Source organism: Tursiops truncatus, chromosome 7 (genome assembly GCF_011762595.2).
Source record: "Tursiops truncatus isolate mTurTru1 chromosome 7, mTurTru1.mat.Y, whole genome shotgun sequence".
NCBI lineage: Eukaryota > Metazoa > Chordata > Mammalia > Artiodactyla > Delphinidae > Tursiops > Tursiops truncatus.
Window position 1 is genome coordinate 8417993 of NC_047040.1, and position 16571 is coordinate 8434563.

General features: G+C 43.6%; 1 protein-coding gene and 1 non-coding gene across 13 annotated transcripts in view; both read right to left on the minus strand.

Moving 5' to 3' along the window:
- ARMC9 (armadillo repeat containing 9) overlaps positions 1-16571 on the minus strand; it is a 139057-nt gene that overhangs the window by 109059 nt on the left and 13427 nt on the right. For all 12 annotated transcript variants that reach the window (XR_012332944.1, XR_012332942.1, XR_012332943.1 and 9 more), the window contains 4 exons: positions 14830-14985; positions 12522-12614; positions 8415-8439; positions 605-762 (listed from right to left, as the gene is read on the minus strand). Coding sequence is in view for 9 of the 12 variants with exons in the window: in XM_033859555.2 (XP_033715446.1) it covers positions 605-762; positions 8415-8439; positions 12522-12614; positions 14830-14985 (432 nt within the window). In the remaining 3 variants the exon portion in view is untranslated. The remainder of the gene's footprint in view (positions 1-604; positions 763-8414; positions 8440-12521; positions 12615-14829; positions 14986-16571) is intronic.
- Positions 15450-15557, minus strand: LOC117313125 (U6 spliceosomal RNA). Its single transcript, XR_004527586.1, has one exon. It is a non-coding gene; the product is annotated as a U6 spliceosomal RNA (small nuclear RNA).

A 16571-nucleotide genomic window follows, 5' to 3' on the forward strand; every position in this document is an offset into this window, starting at 1 on the left:
TGAGAGCCTGAGGTTTTTGAACTGGAAACTTCCTGAAATTTGTATCTCCATGCAGTTAACCATCAACAATGTAATAAAAGTACGGTCGTTGGTAAAAAAAAAAAAAAAGATTCCAGTGTTCCCCCAACCCCATCTCTCCCTGTTTTGACAGTGGAGGCCCTTCCAACCCCTGCCTGGTGGTCTGCAGGCCTCTGCTTGCACACTCCAGTTGTAAGAGCTCATGTGCCCATCTGTGGCCACACCTGGCGCTGCGCCGACCTGGCTGTAGGAAGCACACCAGGATGATGGCAGTCACATTGTAAGAGGAGAGAAGGCAAAAGGAAAACACACACTTTCTTTTTATTTATTTCTGTACTGTTTGAATTTTCTTTCTTTTTTCTATCTTTTGGCCTCGCTGTGTGGCATGCGGGATCTTAGTTCCCTGACCAGGGATCGAACCCGTGCCCCCTGCAGGGGAAGAGTGGTGTCTTAATCACCGGACCCCCAGGGAAGTCCCTGAATTTTCTATGTACATGCCTTCTTTTTCTTCTTTTTTGTCAACAGATGTGTCATGACACATCTTTATCTCAAAAAAGACACATGAACAATGGGGGACCTTCCTTACCATCTTGCCACTGACTGTGGCCTCCAGAGAATCCACCAGCTCTGCTGTGACTCCGATGAGATTGTGGTAGTCCGCCTGGATCTTATTGTACCGTTTCAAGTACGTCATTGACCTACGCTCAGCTTCTACCAGCTGCTGGTGGAGTTGCTGCAACACTTCTAGGAAGACAATATATATTTATATTAAAACAAAACAAAAAAGCAACAATTTAAAAGACCCCTACAAAATAAAAAGTAATTATATTCTTGTCAAGGGAGTACCATGCCTACTGTCAGAATATTTTACCATAACAATGAACTTGACGCTCCGTATTTGTGTTTAACACTTCTTCTGTCTCATGCCACTTTTAATGACAAAGTGCTTTGTAATCACTGATGTTTTCATTTCTTATCCCCGGTAGTTCAACTGAGTCTTCACTGGCTTTCCTAACAAAATCTATTTCCTTGGCCGAACCCCATGCAACTTCTTTTAGTTCCTCTCTCTATGTACAAGAAACAAACTCAATGTTTCTTTCTAGAATCAGCTCACAAAATGGTTGAACCAAAACTGAGTTTTTTTCTCTGTTTGTGCCCCGTGAGGTTGGTCTGGGGGATAACTCATAACAAGCAAGAGAGTTCTTCATTTTAAGTGAAGGTTAGGGCTGCTTGACAGGTGCTGAGAAAACTCAGATCCAGGATTAGGTAAGATTCCAGGTGTTCATTCTGCCAGTTCGATGAAGCATAAGTCTTAGAGCGGCAGCCTTGGAAGGTTCTAGGGTTGTCTCCTTGGAATCCCCCCCACCCTGGCCCCGTACCCCATGGCAGCGCTCGACGGCCACGCCACCCTGGGCACAGTTGGACTATACAAATCTTCTTCGGTGTCAGTACTCCTTGGCCCTATCCTACTTTTTCCCTTTCCTGGAAGGCTATGTTTTGGATGGAAGGACGTGTTGCTGCCCCCAAACCCACGTTAACTCAATATTGTCCCGATCCAGGCACTGCATAATACTTAAAGCCTTCATTTTAGAACACATTTCATGTATACAGAGAGAGCCTTTACAATTATAAAGACCAAATATAGCCATTATTTTATAATAACTTTAATGGAGTATAATCTATAAAAATATTGAATCACTTATGTTGTATACCTGAAACTAATATAATATTGTAAATCAACTCTAATTCAGTTAAAGACCTGGGTTCAAATCTCTACCCTACCAATTTCTTGCTGGGTAACCTGGGGCAAGACACTTAATGTCTCTGCTTCTCATTTCTTAACCTATAAAATGGGGAAGATGATAATGATCTTGAAGGGTTATTGTGAGGATTAAAGAACACATGTACTCAAAGTGCCCAGCACACGGCTGGCCCACAGCAGCTGCCATACACGCCAGCTATTATTATTATTGCCTTTCATGGAAAGGGGTCAAAGATTTTCTAAATATATTTCTATGCAAGTAGATAACTTGAAAAAGTGGCAGAAAGGTTACGTCCTACAGCAGTGGTAATGCAAGTTTTGAAATATATCAGAATCACCCCAAAATAAAGATGATCAAGCTTTACCTTCAGAGACTCCGATTTTGTGGATATTGGGTAGGGGCTAAGTATCTATGCTGTCAACAAACTCCCGGCTCTGACACAGGCCACAAGTTGGAGAAACACTGTCCTAAATTATGTTTTCCTCCTAATTTGTGTCCTAAACAGCTATGAGGATCACCCACATTCAAACTGTATTTCAAAAACTTTTATGTGTCACAATTGTTGATGTGCAGAAGTAAAATATTTTAACTACTAAAACCCAAAATATCACATAATGAATTATTATTATTTAACGCCCATCAAATCTCAGTATTGAAAGATAACTTTAAAAAGTCATCTGACACAAATTTACATCCAGTACTGGAACCTCTGGAGAACATTCCTAGAAATCATTTATCAATCTTCTCCTAATATAATATTGGGAAGGAGTCACTACCTTCCTCCTACACTAAGTATCATTTAAGCTTTTTCATACATCCAAAACTCAAAATTACATAAACAAGAACTTCCAAGGATGAAAATTTTAGATTATTCATAGTCTCATTTTATGGGAATAAATATTAAAGAGTATCTGTGACATTTTTCTCAACGTGTACCAAGTGGCAGACGAATGAAATACCAAAACCCACTAGCTGGGTCAAATGACTTCCCAAATTATCAGTGTTAATGTCATCAAAGTAGTCCCTCTCCAAAGGGGACTGTAGCAAAAAACTCTTCCCCGCATAAACTCATTTTACAATTAACTAAATGTTAGGGACTATTTGTGGAACTTTTGCCTTGGGAACGCAGAACTGGAATTTATGACAGTTTCAAAGTATGGTAACCTGAGGCAAAAGAGCCTTCACTGCCAGCAGCCTGTAGGAAAGAGAGAAGTAGGCAACTGGGCTGAAACGTTCATAACCCTTTCAAATACACCATTTAGCAAAAAGAGCCTGCTATCCAGAGATATCACCTTGCAGACACCTTAACTGGCTACACACAGGACCTGACCATTACTGTAAGCTATTTGGGTTACAGCTCAAAATATCAACTTTATTTTTGAGCATTAAACAGAACTTTGACTCTTTTTTTCCCTGTCAAATTGTGACAGGGAAGAGCTAAATCAGACTCCATGTTCCGATCTGTTTCTTAGACTTTAACCTTTGCTTTTCTTATTATAAACATACCTAATGGCCTGCCTCAGGGAACCCTGCCCACCTGTGGATGGCTGCAAGAAAGAAGAAACTAACACATCCCCTCACCAAGTCTGGTCATTCCAGAAGATGCTTTGCAAGACTGACGGCCCTTTTACTTTACTTCCTCACCACCTCTCCCTCTCTGATTCTGTCAAAGAAACTGGCATCCAGACCCAGATAAGATGGTTTTCCACAGACACCGGTCTGTCGGCTTTCCGAATAAAGTCGTATTCCTTGCCTCAAGACCTTGTCTCCGATGCATTGGCCCGTCATGCGGCGAGCAAAGCGAGCTTGGACTCAGTAACAAAAAGTTTTATGAGACAAGGACAACTAAGCTAAGATGCCTTGCCATGCAAGATCTCAACTTTTAATGGAGATGTCTCGGTCCATGTTATCTGAGTGAAACTGTCGTGATCATGCCAGCGAAATTTATTGAGACCCTTTATATTTCAAAGCCACTGACATAATTTGTGCAAAAGTCCAAAGAACTGCATCCCAAGCTTTAAACAAAAGATATATACAACCAAAAGAATGCCAGTTAAGGTCACAAAGAGTGACCTTATATTTCCTATAATTTCCTGTATTATATAATTTCCTATATTTCCTATAATTCGAGCATGAAATGAATCAATAACAAAAGTGATCCTACAGTAAAGCAGTCAAGCTTTCCCTTGTTGACATTTCTACTTCATTTAGATGCATTGTTGTGTTTTTTTTTTTTTTAAGAGTAGATGAGGGGCTTCCGTGGTGGAGCAGTGGTTAAGAATCCACCTGCCAATGCAGGAGACACGGGTTCGAGCCCTGGTCCGGGAAGATCCCACATGCCGCGGAGCAGCTAAGCCCGTGCGCCCCAACTACTGAGCCTACACTCTAGAGCCTGCGAGCTACAACTGCTGAAGCCCGTGCGCCTAGAGCCCGTGCTCCACAACAAGAGAAGCCACTGCAGTGAGAAGCCTGCGCACCGCAATGAAGAGTAGCCCCCGCTCGCCGCAACTAGAGAAAGCCTGCGCACAGCAACAAAGACCCAACGCAGCCAAAAATAAATAAATAAATTAATTAATTAATTTAAAAAAAAAAAGAGTAGATGAGATTTGATTTTAGAGACATCTTGGCTGCTCAAGATGATACATTTTAAAATATGGATTTTTTTCTAACCTAATATAAAAAACAAATCAATCACTCTATTTTTATATCAAACAAATTTTTTTTGGTATTTAGATATAAATCGGCTCTTTGCTATTCTGCTAATCCACAAATACCGGAGGAAGAAAGTTAAGGCTTATAACTGGGAATATAGGTCATCATTTTCAAAAATAATATTTACAGCTCTGAACCCTAGGAAAATGATCAGTTGCCCATTGTCTGAAGGGGCCAAATGCATAATGCCAGAAATGCTAAAAGATACTATTTCTGTATCCTTTTTAGATGGCTAGGTGAAAATAATCCAATATGGTATATTGCCAACCTAAGTTTTTATTCTTAATGCCATTTTTAATATAATTCCTTTTGAGAGACTTTTCCACTCCAAGCACTTTTCTCACCTTCCTCAAAAGCTTCTGGAAATCTCACTCTGCCCATGAAACCTTCCTATCAAGACACATAATGATATATATATAATTTTGCTTTATCAAAATTTTTTTAATCTTTATTGGAGTATAATTGCTTTACAATGGTTAGTTTCTGCTTTATGACAAAGTGAATCAGTTATACAAATACATATGTTCCCATATCTCTTCCCTCTTGCGTCTCCCTCCCACCCTCCCTATCTCACCCCTCCAGGCGGTCACAAAGCACCGAGCTGATCTCCCTGTGCTATGTGGCTGCTTCCCACTAGCTATCTATTTTACGTTTGGTAGTGTATATATGTCCATGCCACTCTCTCGCTTTGTCTCAGCTTACCCTTCCCCCTCTCCATATCCTCAAGTCCATTCTCTAGTAGGTCTGAAGACACATAATGATATTATCCAACCATTCCATTTAAAAAACAACACCTGGGCTTCCCTGGTGGAGCAGTGGTTAAGAATCTGCCTGCCAGTGCAGGGGACACGGGTTCGAGCCCTGGTCGGAAGATCCCACATGCCAGGGAGCAACTAAGCCCATGCGCTACAACTGCTGAGCCTGTGCTCTAGAGCCCGTGAGCCACAACTATTGAAGCCTGCGTGCGTACAGCCTGTGCTCCACAACACGAGAAGCCACCGCAATGAGAAGCCCGCGCACCGCAACGAAGAGGAGCCCCTGCTCGCCACAACTAGAGAAAGCCCACACGCAGCAACAAAGACCCAACGCAGCCAAAAATAGATAAATAAATTTTTAAAAAAAGAAATAAAAATAAAAAACAACACCTGGGGCTAGAATTGAATTGGGGGCTTGTCTGTGCCTTGTGGTCACTGCAGCCTTAGCAATGACCACAAGGCACAGAAGACACAGTGGTGACAATTAGCTATGGTGACACTGGGCCTGGGCTGGAGCCCCTGGTACAAGTGCCCTGCGGTGCTAATCTCTCATCTCCGTGGCAATATTGCATTTGCGGTTTTTCTGCCACAGACATACACTGTGCCTGCCAGACTCAATTCCACAGACATCCTGCTTAGCTATCCTCAGAAAACGCAATTAAAATCAAACTTAAAGAAGCCTCGAAAAACCTGGTCTCCTTGCTGAAATACCAAATGAAAGGTCTGTAGAAAAATACAGCCTCTTCTACTTGCACTCCCCCTCCCATGTTTATTTCGTCTGCAAAACTGGGCCACTTATCAGAGACATAACTGGTTGCCGGCAAGAAGCTATCCCCCCAAGCTGCAGGGCATGCTGGGTGAGAGGAGGTGGCAGAAACTCAGAAATCCAGGAGAAGTTTCTCACCACCTTCCTGTCCCCAATGCCTAGGAGTCCAAAGACCGACTCTGAACAAGGACTAAACGGACTCAGCCAAGAATTGGGCTTCCCTGGTGGCGCAGTGGTTAAGAATCTGCCTGCCAATGCAGGGGACAAGGGTTCGAGCTCTGGTCCGGGAAGATCCCACAGGCCACGGAGCAACGAAGCCCGCATGCCACAACTACTGAAGCCCACGAGACTAGAGCCCGTGCTCCGCAACAAGAGAATCCATCGCAATGAGAAGCCCGCGCACCACAATGAAGAGTAGCCCCCGCTCGCCACAACTAGAGAAAGCCCACGCACAGCAACGAAGACCTAACGCAGCCAAAAATAAATAAATTAATTTTAAAAAGAGAAAAAAAAAGAATTAAGGCAGTTCTCTGGGACCCAAAGGACGCAGGTTGGGTGGTGGTTTTAAAATATGACTGCAGGGTCTTTGACAGTTCCTTCCCATCAAGAGGTGGAATGTAAGTCTCCTTCCTTTGAATGTGGGCTGGCTTTAGGAATTTGCTTCTAATGAATAGAACACAGCAGAAACAACACGGAGTTAACTTCAGAGACTGGGTTAGAAAAGGTGACACAGCTTCCATCCAGCCCCCTCTGGGGACATTCACCCTGGGTGGGAACCCGGCCAACAGCCCTGAGGAAGCGTCCACGTGGGCATTCTAGTCCAGGGCCTCTGCTGAGAGCCCAGCCGAGAGCCAGCATCAGCCACCAGACCTGTGCACGTGGAAGCCTTGGAGACGGCTCCACCCGGCTCCGTCTACACCGGGAGACACCCCGAGGGAGAACTGACTGAGCCCACAACTCCCAGACCACGCAAGATGATAGCAACAAGAATAAATGGACATGGTTGTTTTATGCCACTGAGTCTGAGGCAGCTTGCTGGGCAGCAAGAGGAAGAGAAGTAGTGAGGCAAAGGAGCATTTCTGGGGGTTGCAGGTCGAGCCCCAAGCGCCTGTCCCAACTGAGGAGCTCCAGCTGTGCTGAACGGGAGACAACCGGCCTGGACCCGCCCTGGCCAAGGCCCGGAGCCGCACTAACCCAGTAGGGAGCAGGCCTGGGCAGCCGCTGAGAGAGACCCCAGGTACACGTCCTCCGCATAACCATGCTGGGGGCAACGCCACCTCCGGGAGCTCGAGGCTGCAGCCTGTGACCCTCGGAGCGGTCCCCACTGCTCCTCTGTGTTCAGGCCCGGACCGAGGGCATGAGTCCTGCCGCTCCTCCACTCAGGTCCCTCTGAGTTCCGGGAGGGGAGGCCCAGCTGCAGAACCAGCGGCGCAATTAGAACCGCTGAGCTGGAGGCCCGCGGGGCCACCGAGGGCGAGAAGAAACACCCAAGCGCTTCCCACCTGAAGCTACTGAAGCACGCGTGGGAATCAAATCTGCAGCCCTGCTCATCGTTCAGTTGCCTGGCACACCAAGAGCTAAATAATTTACTAATGCTTCTTTTCTTTAGAAACCTTTAACTCTCTAAAAGGAAACAGAAAAACAATGGCAGGAAGCTTTGCAATCCTAACATGACTGCTGTGAAAAGGGCAGATGTGTTATTTCACATAGTAAAACTCCACCTGCTGGGAATTGAGGATTATGCCCTCAGTACTTACCAAAGGCACGAAGCACATCATATAACCCTTTGCAACAGAAGAATTTAAGCAGTTTTCATGATGTTGTATCAAAGACAAAACTCCGGCAAAGAATCCCAACTGTGGCCACCAATTTCATGTTAACTAAAATTTTTCTCACCTTTCTGGAAAATGAACAGGTCTGGTAAAAATTACTAATCTTGGAAAACCATCATTTTATGCTAAAAGTGTAAGACTGGAATTCCTACTTTGGCAAAAAATGGAAATGCTTTTAAGAACAAGAACTCCATATTGCTGCGGAGATAAGACCCTGTTAAAGTAGTTTAAGGTAAATGTGAAAGATACTGAAGTAACTCTTTCCCTACCCATGCTGCACTGCGTCTTCTAACTGTGCTGCGGCACTTGGGTCCCTCTGGCACTTGCTTGGATTCTCGTTGTTTCTCCGTGTCTTAGTTATCTGACATGCAAGACAAAGCTAACAATACCAGCCACCCTGAAAAGTGGGTGTCAAGGAACGCAGATTAAAAAGGACTACAAAGCATTTCGTAAATATTTAGATTTTTAAAGCCCTCGTTTGCCAAGTCCGCGGAATTCTCTCCATTTCATTACTTAAAACTCGAGTTGGCAAAGTTGTGATTTAAAATTTTTCATCTAGATGATTTACCTTTGTTGCTTTGTCCATTCTCCTTCTGGGATGAAAGAAGTTCAGGAAAACAGGCATTTAGGAGGCAGAACTCAGGGTATCTCACATTGTGTTGGCCAGTCTGAGAAAGGGCCCCAGCGTGGTAAAAAAGAAATCTCAGGACAGGGAAGGGCGCCTCTTAATGTTGCTATAAATAACTAAGACAGTTACCGACTTCTCGATTTTTGGGTGACTCGTGACTCACAGATAAATCCTCCTCTATGCACCTCAAGAACCACTCTGTGAGTCCAACAGCCCCTAACTGGCCTCCTTCCCCCTTCAAAAACCTTCCCCACAGCTACCAAAATGTTTGACTAAAAGTGCAAATCTGAATTCATACCCTTTAACGCTGTAACTTCAGTGCTAAAACGTTAGCCTAAGGAAACTGAGAATGGGATGAAGAGAGCATGGCGCGGTAACTACAACCACAGACTCTGGCACCAGACTGCCTCCTGGGTTTAAATCTCAGCTTCCACACATCTGGCTGCATGTCTGATGGCAAGGTATTTACCTGTTTTGCTTGGGTTTTCTTAATTTAAAAAAATATATATTTATTTATTTATTTTTGGCTGCGCTGGGTCTTCGTTGCTGCGCGCGGGCTTTCTGTAGTTGCGGCGAGCGGGGGCTACTCTTGGTTGCGGTGCGCGGGCTTCTCATTGCAGTGGCTTCTCTTGTTGCGGAGCTCGGGCTCTAGGTGTGCAGGCTTCAGTAGCTGTGGCACGTGGGCTTCAATAGTTGTGGCTCGTGGGCTCTAGAGCGCAGGCTCAGTAGTTGTGGCACACGGGATTAGTTGCTCCGCGGCATGTGGGATCTTCCCGGACCAGGGCTCGAACCTGTGTCACCTGCATTGGCAGACGGATTCTTAACCACTGCGCCATGAAGGAAGTCCCTGGGTTTTCTTAATTTTTCTGGTAACAGCTTTATTGAGATGTAATTCACATATTATATACTTCACCCATTCAAAGTGTACATTTCAATGGTTTTCAGTACATTCACTGAGTTGTGCAACCATCACTACAATCGGCTGTGGAACATTTTCATCCTCCTAAAAGGAAACCCTGTGCCCGTCAGCAGTCACCACCCTCCCCAGCCCTAGGCAACCACTGTCTACTCTCTGTAGATTTGCCCCCTCTGGCCCCTTCATACAAATGGAATCATACAATATGCAGCCTTCTGGGTCTGGCTTCTTTCATTTGGCATCATGCTTTCAAGATTCATCCATGTTGTAGCACAGATCAGTCATTCACTCACTTTTACTGCCACGTAATATTCCGTTATATGGACAGACCACGTTTGGTTTATCCGTTCATCAGTCGATGGACATCTGGGTTGTTGGCACTTCTCAGCTATTTCAAACAATGCTGCTGTGAACGTTCACGTACAAGTTGCTGTGTAGACATATGTTTTCATTTCTCTTGAGTATACAGCTAGGGGTGGAACTGCTGGGACGTAGGTAATTTCTATGTTTAAACTTTGAGAAGACAACCTAGTTTTGAAGAATATTTAATGATATGAGGAAATTCTCTCTTCATTTGATAAAAAATATTTAAAAATACACATACATATAGCTGCATATCCTCATTTATTGTAAACATTACATACTTTGGGGTGCATGTATGTACACAAATGCATTTCTGTGCTTTCCAAATTTTCTATAAGGAATATGATCAATTTTATAATCAGGAATAAAAAAAGAGTGTTTTTTTGTTTGTTTGTTTAGAAATGTAAACATAACCATGCTATTCTTCTTCTTAAAATGGTTCAAAGGCTCCTCATTACTTACGGGACCTCATAGGAACCTTCGTGCCCTGGGCCTGCCTAATCTCTGACTCTCTCTCTCAACTCTTCTGCTCCAGCAATACTGAATGCTTCATAGTTTCCCAAACATACAGGCTCAGTGCTTTTGCACGAGCTGTTCCCTCTACCTGGAACTCCTGTCCCTCATTCTGTCTGCCTCACAGACTCCCATTTTACTGTTCAAAACTCCAACTTGCCTGAGACAACTATATCTTGGCCTTTTCTTTGTATCCCTAATTCCTAGCACAATATTCAACCTAATATATGCGTTGAACTGAACTCCAAATATTTCCACATAACAAGGAAAAGAAAGGAATAATGTCTATAGTTACCTGCTAGACTTCAGTGTATTTGCTTCAAAGCATGTTGAACAGGATAAAAGGTAACAACTATTTGCAAACTATAATACTAACAGCTAACAGTCAGTAACACAAGCGCTTCCATGTGTTGGGCTGTTTTAAGCAAGTTTTTCATGTATTAACTCAATCATGTTATTCCAATGAAATGGGTGCTATTATTAATATAACTAATATGATTTACTAAGTAAAATATTTCTTTTAGAATCTTTACATAATTCCCATTACCTTTTTAAGGAGAAACGCTTTTTAAAAGTGTATTAAAGTAATCATAAACCAAGTTGGAAAAGTCCTAATTTCACTGAAAACTGTCCTTTTATATGGAACTCTAAGAGGGAAAAGAATTGGGTATGCAAACATAATGGTATGTGGGCAGAGGGTAGTATTGGAACAAAACCTTAAAGGATATAAAAGCAGACAGGAGAGCTGTACTCAGCCCGATGGTGGGCGGTCTCAAGGCGAGGCTGAGGACTTGAGTACAGGCCACAGGGAGCCACTGGAGGCTTAGGAAGCTGAAGCAGGAGAAACATGCCATGAAATCCCAGGGATTTCAATTCAAAGAGTTCAATTAGGAAAAGAGAGTCCAGTGCTTTGGAGTTAGAACAGAAGCAGAAGGTATTATGCAGCACAGCGGCCTAAATGTTTTATTAAATTAAACAAAACAAACACCAACCTTACAATTCAAAATGCTATATTCTTGTTATGAAATAACTTTTGATACATTCTTGTTCAGAATAAAAGGAGATGAACGTCCTTAGAGACCCACGAGCTTTGGGAAATCAGCCTCCCACGGGCCGGGCGATCCGTGACATTCTTCCCCGGACAAGCTCCATTTACACCTGCTGCCTGGTCCTCTGTCCGGTCAGTGTTCCCTTTTTACTCTCAAAAGTGTCCCTATTTAAATTGGATTGTGATGATGGCTGCACAACTCTATCCATTTGCCAAAAATCATTAAATAATGCACTTACCATGGGTAAATTTCATAGGGTGTAAATTATACCTCAGTAAAGTTGTTTTTTATTTATTTATTTTTAACATATTTATTTATTTATTTGGCTGTGCCGGGTCTTAGTTGTGGCACTTGGGATTTTTAGTTGCGGCATGTGGGATCTAGTTCCCTGACCAGGGATCAAACCCGGGCCCCCTATATTGGGAGCACAGAGTCTTAACCACTGGACCACCAAGGAAGTCCCAACAAAGTTGTTTTTTAAAAGTCCTAATTTGAGGCTTCCCTGGTGGCGCAGTGGTTGAGAGTCCGCCTGCCGATGCAGGGGACATGGGTTCGTGCCCCGGTCCGGGAGGATCCCACATGCCGCCGAGCGGCTGAGCCCGTGAGCCATGGCCGCTGAGCCTGCGCGTCCAGATCCTGTGCTCCACAACGGGAAAAAGTTCTAATTTGAGTGACAAGCTATATATGACTTGTCCATACGCCACGGCCTCAAGGCCTTACAAGTGACTAGCTGATCTTCTGCGAAGGACAATTCTTCCAAAGGGTTATTTTTCAAGAAGACAGACATTTTTTTTTCCTACTCAGACAGCTTCTCAGCACATGACATGAAAATAGGACCCTCGCCGCGTCTCAGAGACCCAACGCCATAGAAGTCAATCCTTTGCAGCAGTGGTCCCCAACCGTTTTGGCAGCAGGGACGGTTTCGTGGAAGACAATTTTTCCACGGATGGTGAGGGCGATGGTGTGGGTGGTGATGCGAGCGATGGGGAGCGGCGATGGGGCTTCACTCACTCGCCCGCCGCTCACCTCCTGCTGTGCAGCCCGGTTCCTAACAGGCCGCGGACTGGGTGGCACGCGCTCCCATTAACGCTTAATTCGCTCTTAAGTATGAAAGCAGCACGACCACAGCTATCCCTATTTGAGGACATCTAGGCCAGTGAGCTGCTCTAACACCATAGGTGGCCTCCACACGCTTCAAAAGGATACATATAATGTTAAAAGCTTCGGCGTGTTACTGGCTTTAAAAATTAAACCCAGAAACCTTTCCAACTTCAACTTTAATTCTGGAGTCCAAGGATCCTGAAGGAAAGGAAAAAAAAAAAACAAGGAAAAAAAAGAAAAGCACTAGATCATTAAATGCCAACAAACATTGTCAAGTTGTGGCCTTTAGGGTTAAATAACTCCACCACAGTTACTGAAGTCAGAAGCAAGATGTCTTGCCAGTGGTGTGATGCTGTAAAGAACAGGTTTTAGGACATTTCACCAATTCACTTATAGGAGATTCGAGAGCCCACAGCAGGAGGAAAGAAGAGAGTACTTTCATATACAGAGAAAAAATAACCCTGTACATGATTTGAATTTTTCATGTGATTTAAACACAAGCCTGATAAGTAACCTTATTATGTTGAATACCCAAAATAATGCAGTATGGTTTAGGCATACGTGGCACTGGCAGGAATACACAATTATCGCTACGCTACTGAGAGTCTCCAGAAGAAGGAGACTCATTTCCATAAACCTCATCCAGACAAGAAAAGCAGAAAGAAGCTGTTATCTGCCTCAAATACTCCATCATGTCCAGCATCATGACGTACATCTAGTTTGATTTGCTCCTTAAAAATAAATTATTTATTTCAAATAATGCTCATTGAGAAGGAAAAAATAATGACTCACGAAGTAAAAGAATAAGTGTCACAAGCAACGATCTTTCTCAGGACAATTTTTCTGAGTCTTCAGACAAAAATATCGACCACCTAAACCAAGAGGTTCCACTAGAAAGAAGCTCTGTCACTAAAAACTCAGGTCCACTTACCTCTGAGATCCTGCCCCATCTCTCCCAGATCTGCCCATCCTTCCCCATTTCTCCCCCCAGCTCTAATCCTCACCCACGCCTCCCACCCCACCCCATCAGTCCATCCAGTGCGTTGTCTGACCCTCTGAAAAAACACTGCCAGAAAAGCAGAAAAGTCTGATATTTTAAAAAGATTTTGTAATTCCCCGACACAGCATGATGACTTCATTTCTCATGTGTGTGTTGTGGGTTGAATTGTGCCCCCTAAAAGGACATGTTGAAGCCCTAATCTCCTCATAATGTGAGGCCAGGGGAACGGGGACATTGCAGATGGAATTAGCTATTAGTGTAAGCTCTTAATCCAATATGACTGCTGTCCTTATAAGAAGAAGGGAATTTAGACACAGACACAGAGAGAAGAGGGCCACGTAAAGACAGAGCAGAGATCTGGAATTATTCAACCACAAGCCAATAGACACCTGAGGCTACTGGAAGCTGGAAAAGGCAAAGAAGCGTATTCCCTTAGAAGCTTCAGAGAGAGCACGCCCCTGCCGATACCCTGATTTCAGACTTCTGGCCTCCTAAACTGTGGGCCAATCAATTTCTGTCCTAAACCACCCGGTCTGCGGTCCTTTGTTATAGCAGCTGCAGGAAACTAATAGTGTGCTCCAGCTCAAGGCTCTCTCTCTCAACCATATAGAAAAGAATCTCAGGAAAGCACTGCTAGATTGGCCAACATAAACGAAGACGTCTTAAAAAACAAAACAAAATAAAATACTTGGGTATCCCTAGACACACTGCAGTGAAATTATACAATCTTACAGGCCAGAGAAAAAAGACAGACCACGTACAAAGAACAGCAATTAGACTGACGGCCAACTTCAAAATTGCAACAGTGGGAGCCAGGAGATGAAATAAAGATACCTTCAATGTCCCAAAAGAAAGTAACTGTCGGTTCCAATACAGATGTTAAAAAGAAAAAAAAAAAAAAGAAAACAACTGTCAGGACTTCCTGGCAGTCCAGTGGTTAAGACTCCGCACTCCCACTGCAAGGGGCAAATAGTCTGATGGTAATATAGTACACAATCAGGTAACCAAATATATACCAAGTAAGTGAGAATTTTAACACAAATCAAAATATTCATAGCCAGTGATTGTGTAAAGCAGCCTAGTTTTTTTTCAGGCTACTAATTTTCATCGTAATTGAATAAGTTATTGTTTCAATACCGCAGAAGTATACACAGAATGATTTAAGAGGTTAGTATGTTTTAAAATATTTTGTCAGCTCTGGGCTAACAAGTCTTGGTGCAACAACAAAAAAGCACACTTTATAGCACAAGAAAAGTTGGTTAAAGCAAATTACCTGTACATTCTTTTCAAATACAACAAAACATAAGCAAATTTTAGCCTTTTTACAGCCTCATTCAGAAAGCACCAATGTATACAAGGTGAGACTGCCATGCTGCCCAGGATCTGGGACAAGGTTCGGAGGTGGTCACTTACCTGGAAAAGCTCTTTAAACGAGGGGTGGACCATGGGATTGGGAACAAAAGGCAGGGCATAGAAAGGGAGAAACTCCGTGGTCTGGCTCAGCGCTGCCCCTTTGGTCTCCAGGTAGGTTTTGAAATAAGAAGTCCTTTCATCCAGTTCCTCTTTGTCCTGCGAGGAAGGGAGGATGCTCGTTTGAGATCTCCTGCTTGACACCAGCTCACGTGTTCACCTGTCCTCTCTCCGAGGCTCCTTCAGTTCCAGCCACGTCGCTGGCATCCTCCCCGTCTGGCCCAGCCTGCGTGCCGTCACCAGTCATCCTAACATCACCCCTATTTCGCCCCTTCGTGAAACTGTCAGGAATATCAGAGAACTAGATATGTGATACACACAGTTCAAATGCTGCCTTTTCAATCTATCGTTACCATTTTCTCATATCCTTAAAATTCTTCATAAACATCATTCTTAATGGCAGGACAAAACCTCATCTCGTGGGTCTATCATAAGTTATTTAGCCAATTCCCCCATTATTAGATATGCACGTTGTTTTCATAGCTCAGATATCAGAAATAACTATTTGTCTGCATTGCTGTGATTTCCTTACGAGAGGTTTTTAAGGGTGAACGGTTACTGTTTTTAACATGGAACGCTTCACGAATGTGCATGTCATCCTTGCGCAGGGCCATGCTAATCTTCTCTGTGTCGTTCCAATTTTTTTTTTTTTTAGTATATGTGCTGCCGAAGAGAGCACTTAAAGGTGAATAGTTTTTTGAAACGGAAGTTTTCCATATCATCATTCCTTTCCTTTATTAGGCTAACTAAGAAGTGATCCTGCCTGCTTCGCTGCTTCCAGGTGTAATCCCAGGCAAGTCGGGTCCCCCGCCAGGGTTTCCATTTTCTCCTGGGCCTCAACGAGAAGGTCCACCCTGGCCTCGCCTGTTACGTCCCTCACAGCCTCATACACAGGCCAATTCTTCTCATCAGTGCATCTCACTTCACCTACACTGTGAAGCCCACCGGACTTAAAAAATTTATTGATCTTTTTATCTTACAGAAAAATGGAAAAATTAGAAAATAAAAATAAATACAAAGAAAATGAGAAGTCTCCCACAACGGCACCCACAGGAGTCCTATCTTAAGGAACAGCCTTCCAAGAATGGCTACCACAATGTGCTGTAAAGCTGCTCCTCTACCACTGAGCCTTCCTGCGGTCCCCTGACATTTAATAAGTTAACACAGGTCCTGGGGGCAGTAGCCAAGGCGTGGAGAAGCCACGAAACAAATGTGCGTGGTCCGATGTCAGCCTGGCCTGCTCCCCTTCTGTCATTCTCTCCGTGCCCCAAGGTTCACCTGCAGAGAAGTTTGCAGCTGCTCCCCTCTCCCCTTCACAGCTCCAGTCCCACACCTGCAGGAAAAGACTGCAGAAGCTAAATTCAACTTATCACTCAAATAAACTTTCACAGACGGGCATACCATTTTTCCACTGTTTAAGCTTAAATTTATCTTCTAATATATGGTCGAAAATGTGGTCTAAACACGTATTTTCTTAGACATACATGTCGAGGTATTCAGGAAAATGAGGTAGCTTTCATTACAGAAGTGATTAACTTTCCATGCAAATTAGAAAATAAACTGCTGGGAATGAGATAGAAAATCATTCATCAGGATGTAAGACACCTACTCCTTAGAAGCAATATGATAAAATGGCCACAAAACTAAATTAATCCTCATTTGCAAAACATAACACATTCTCCTTT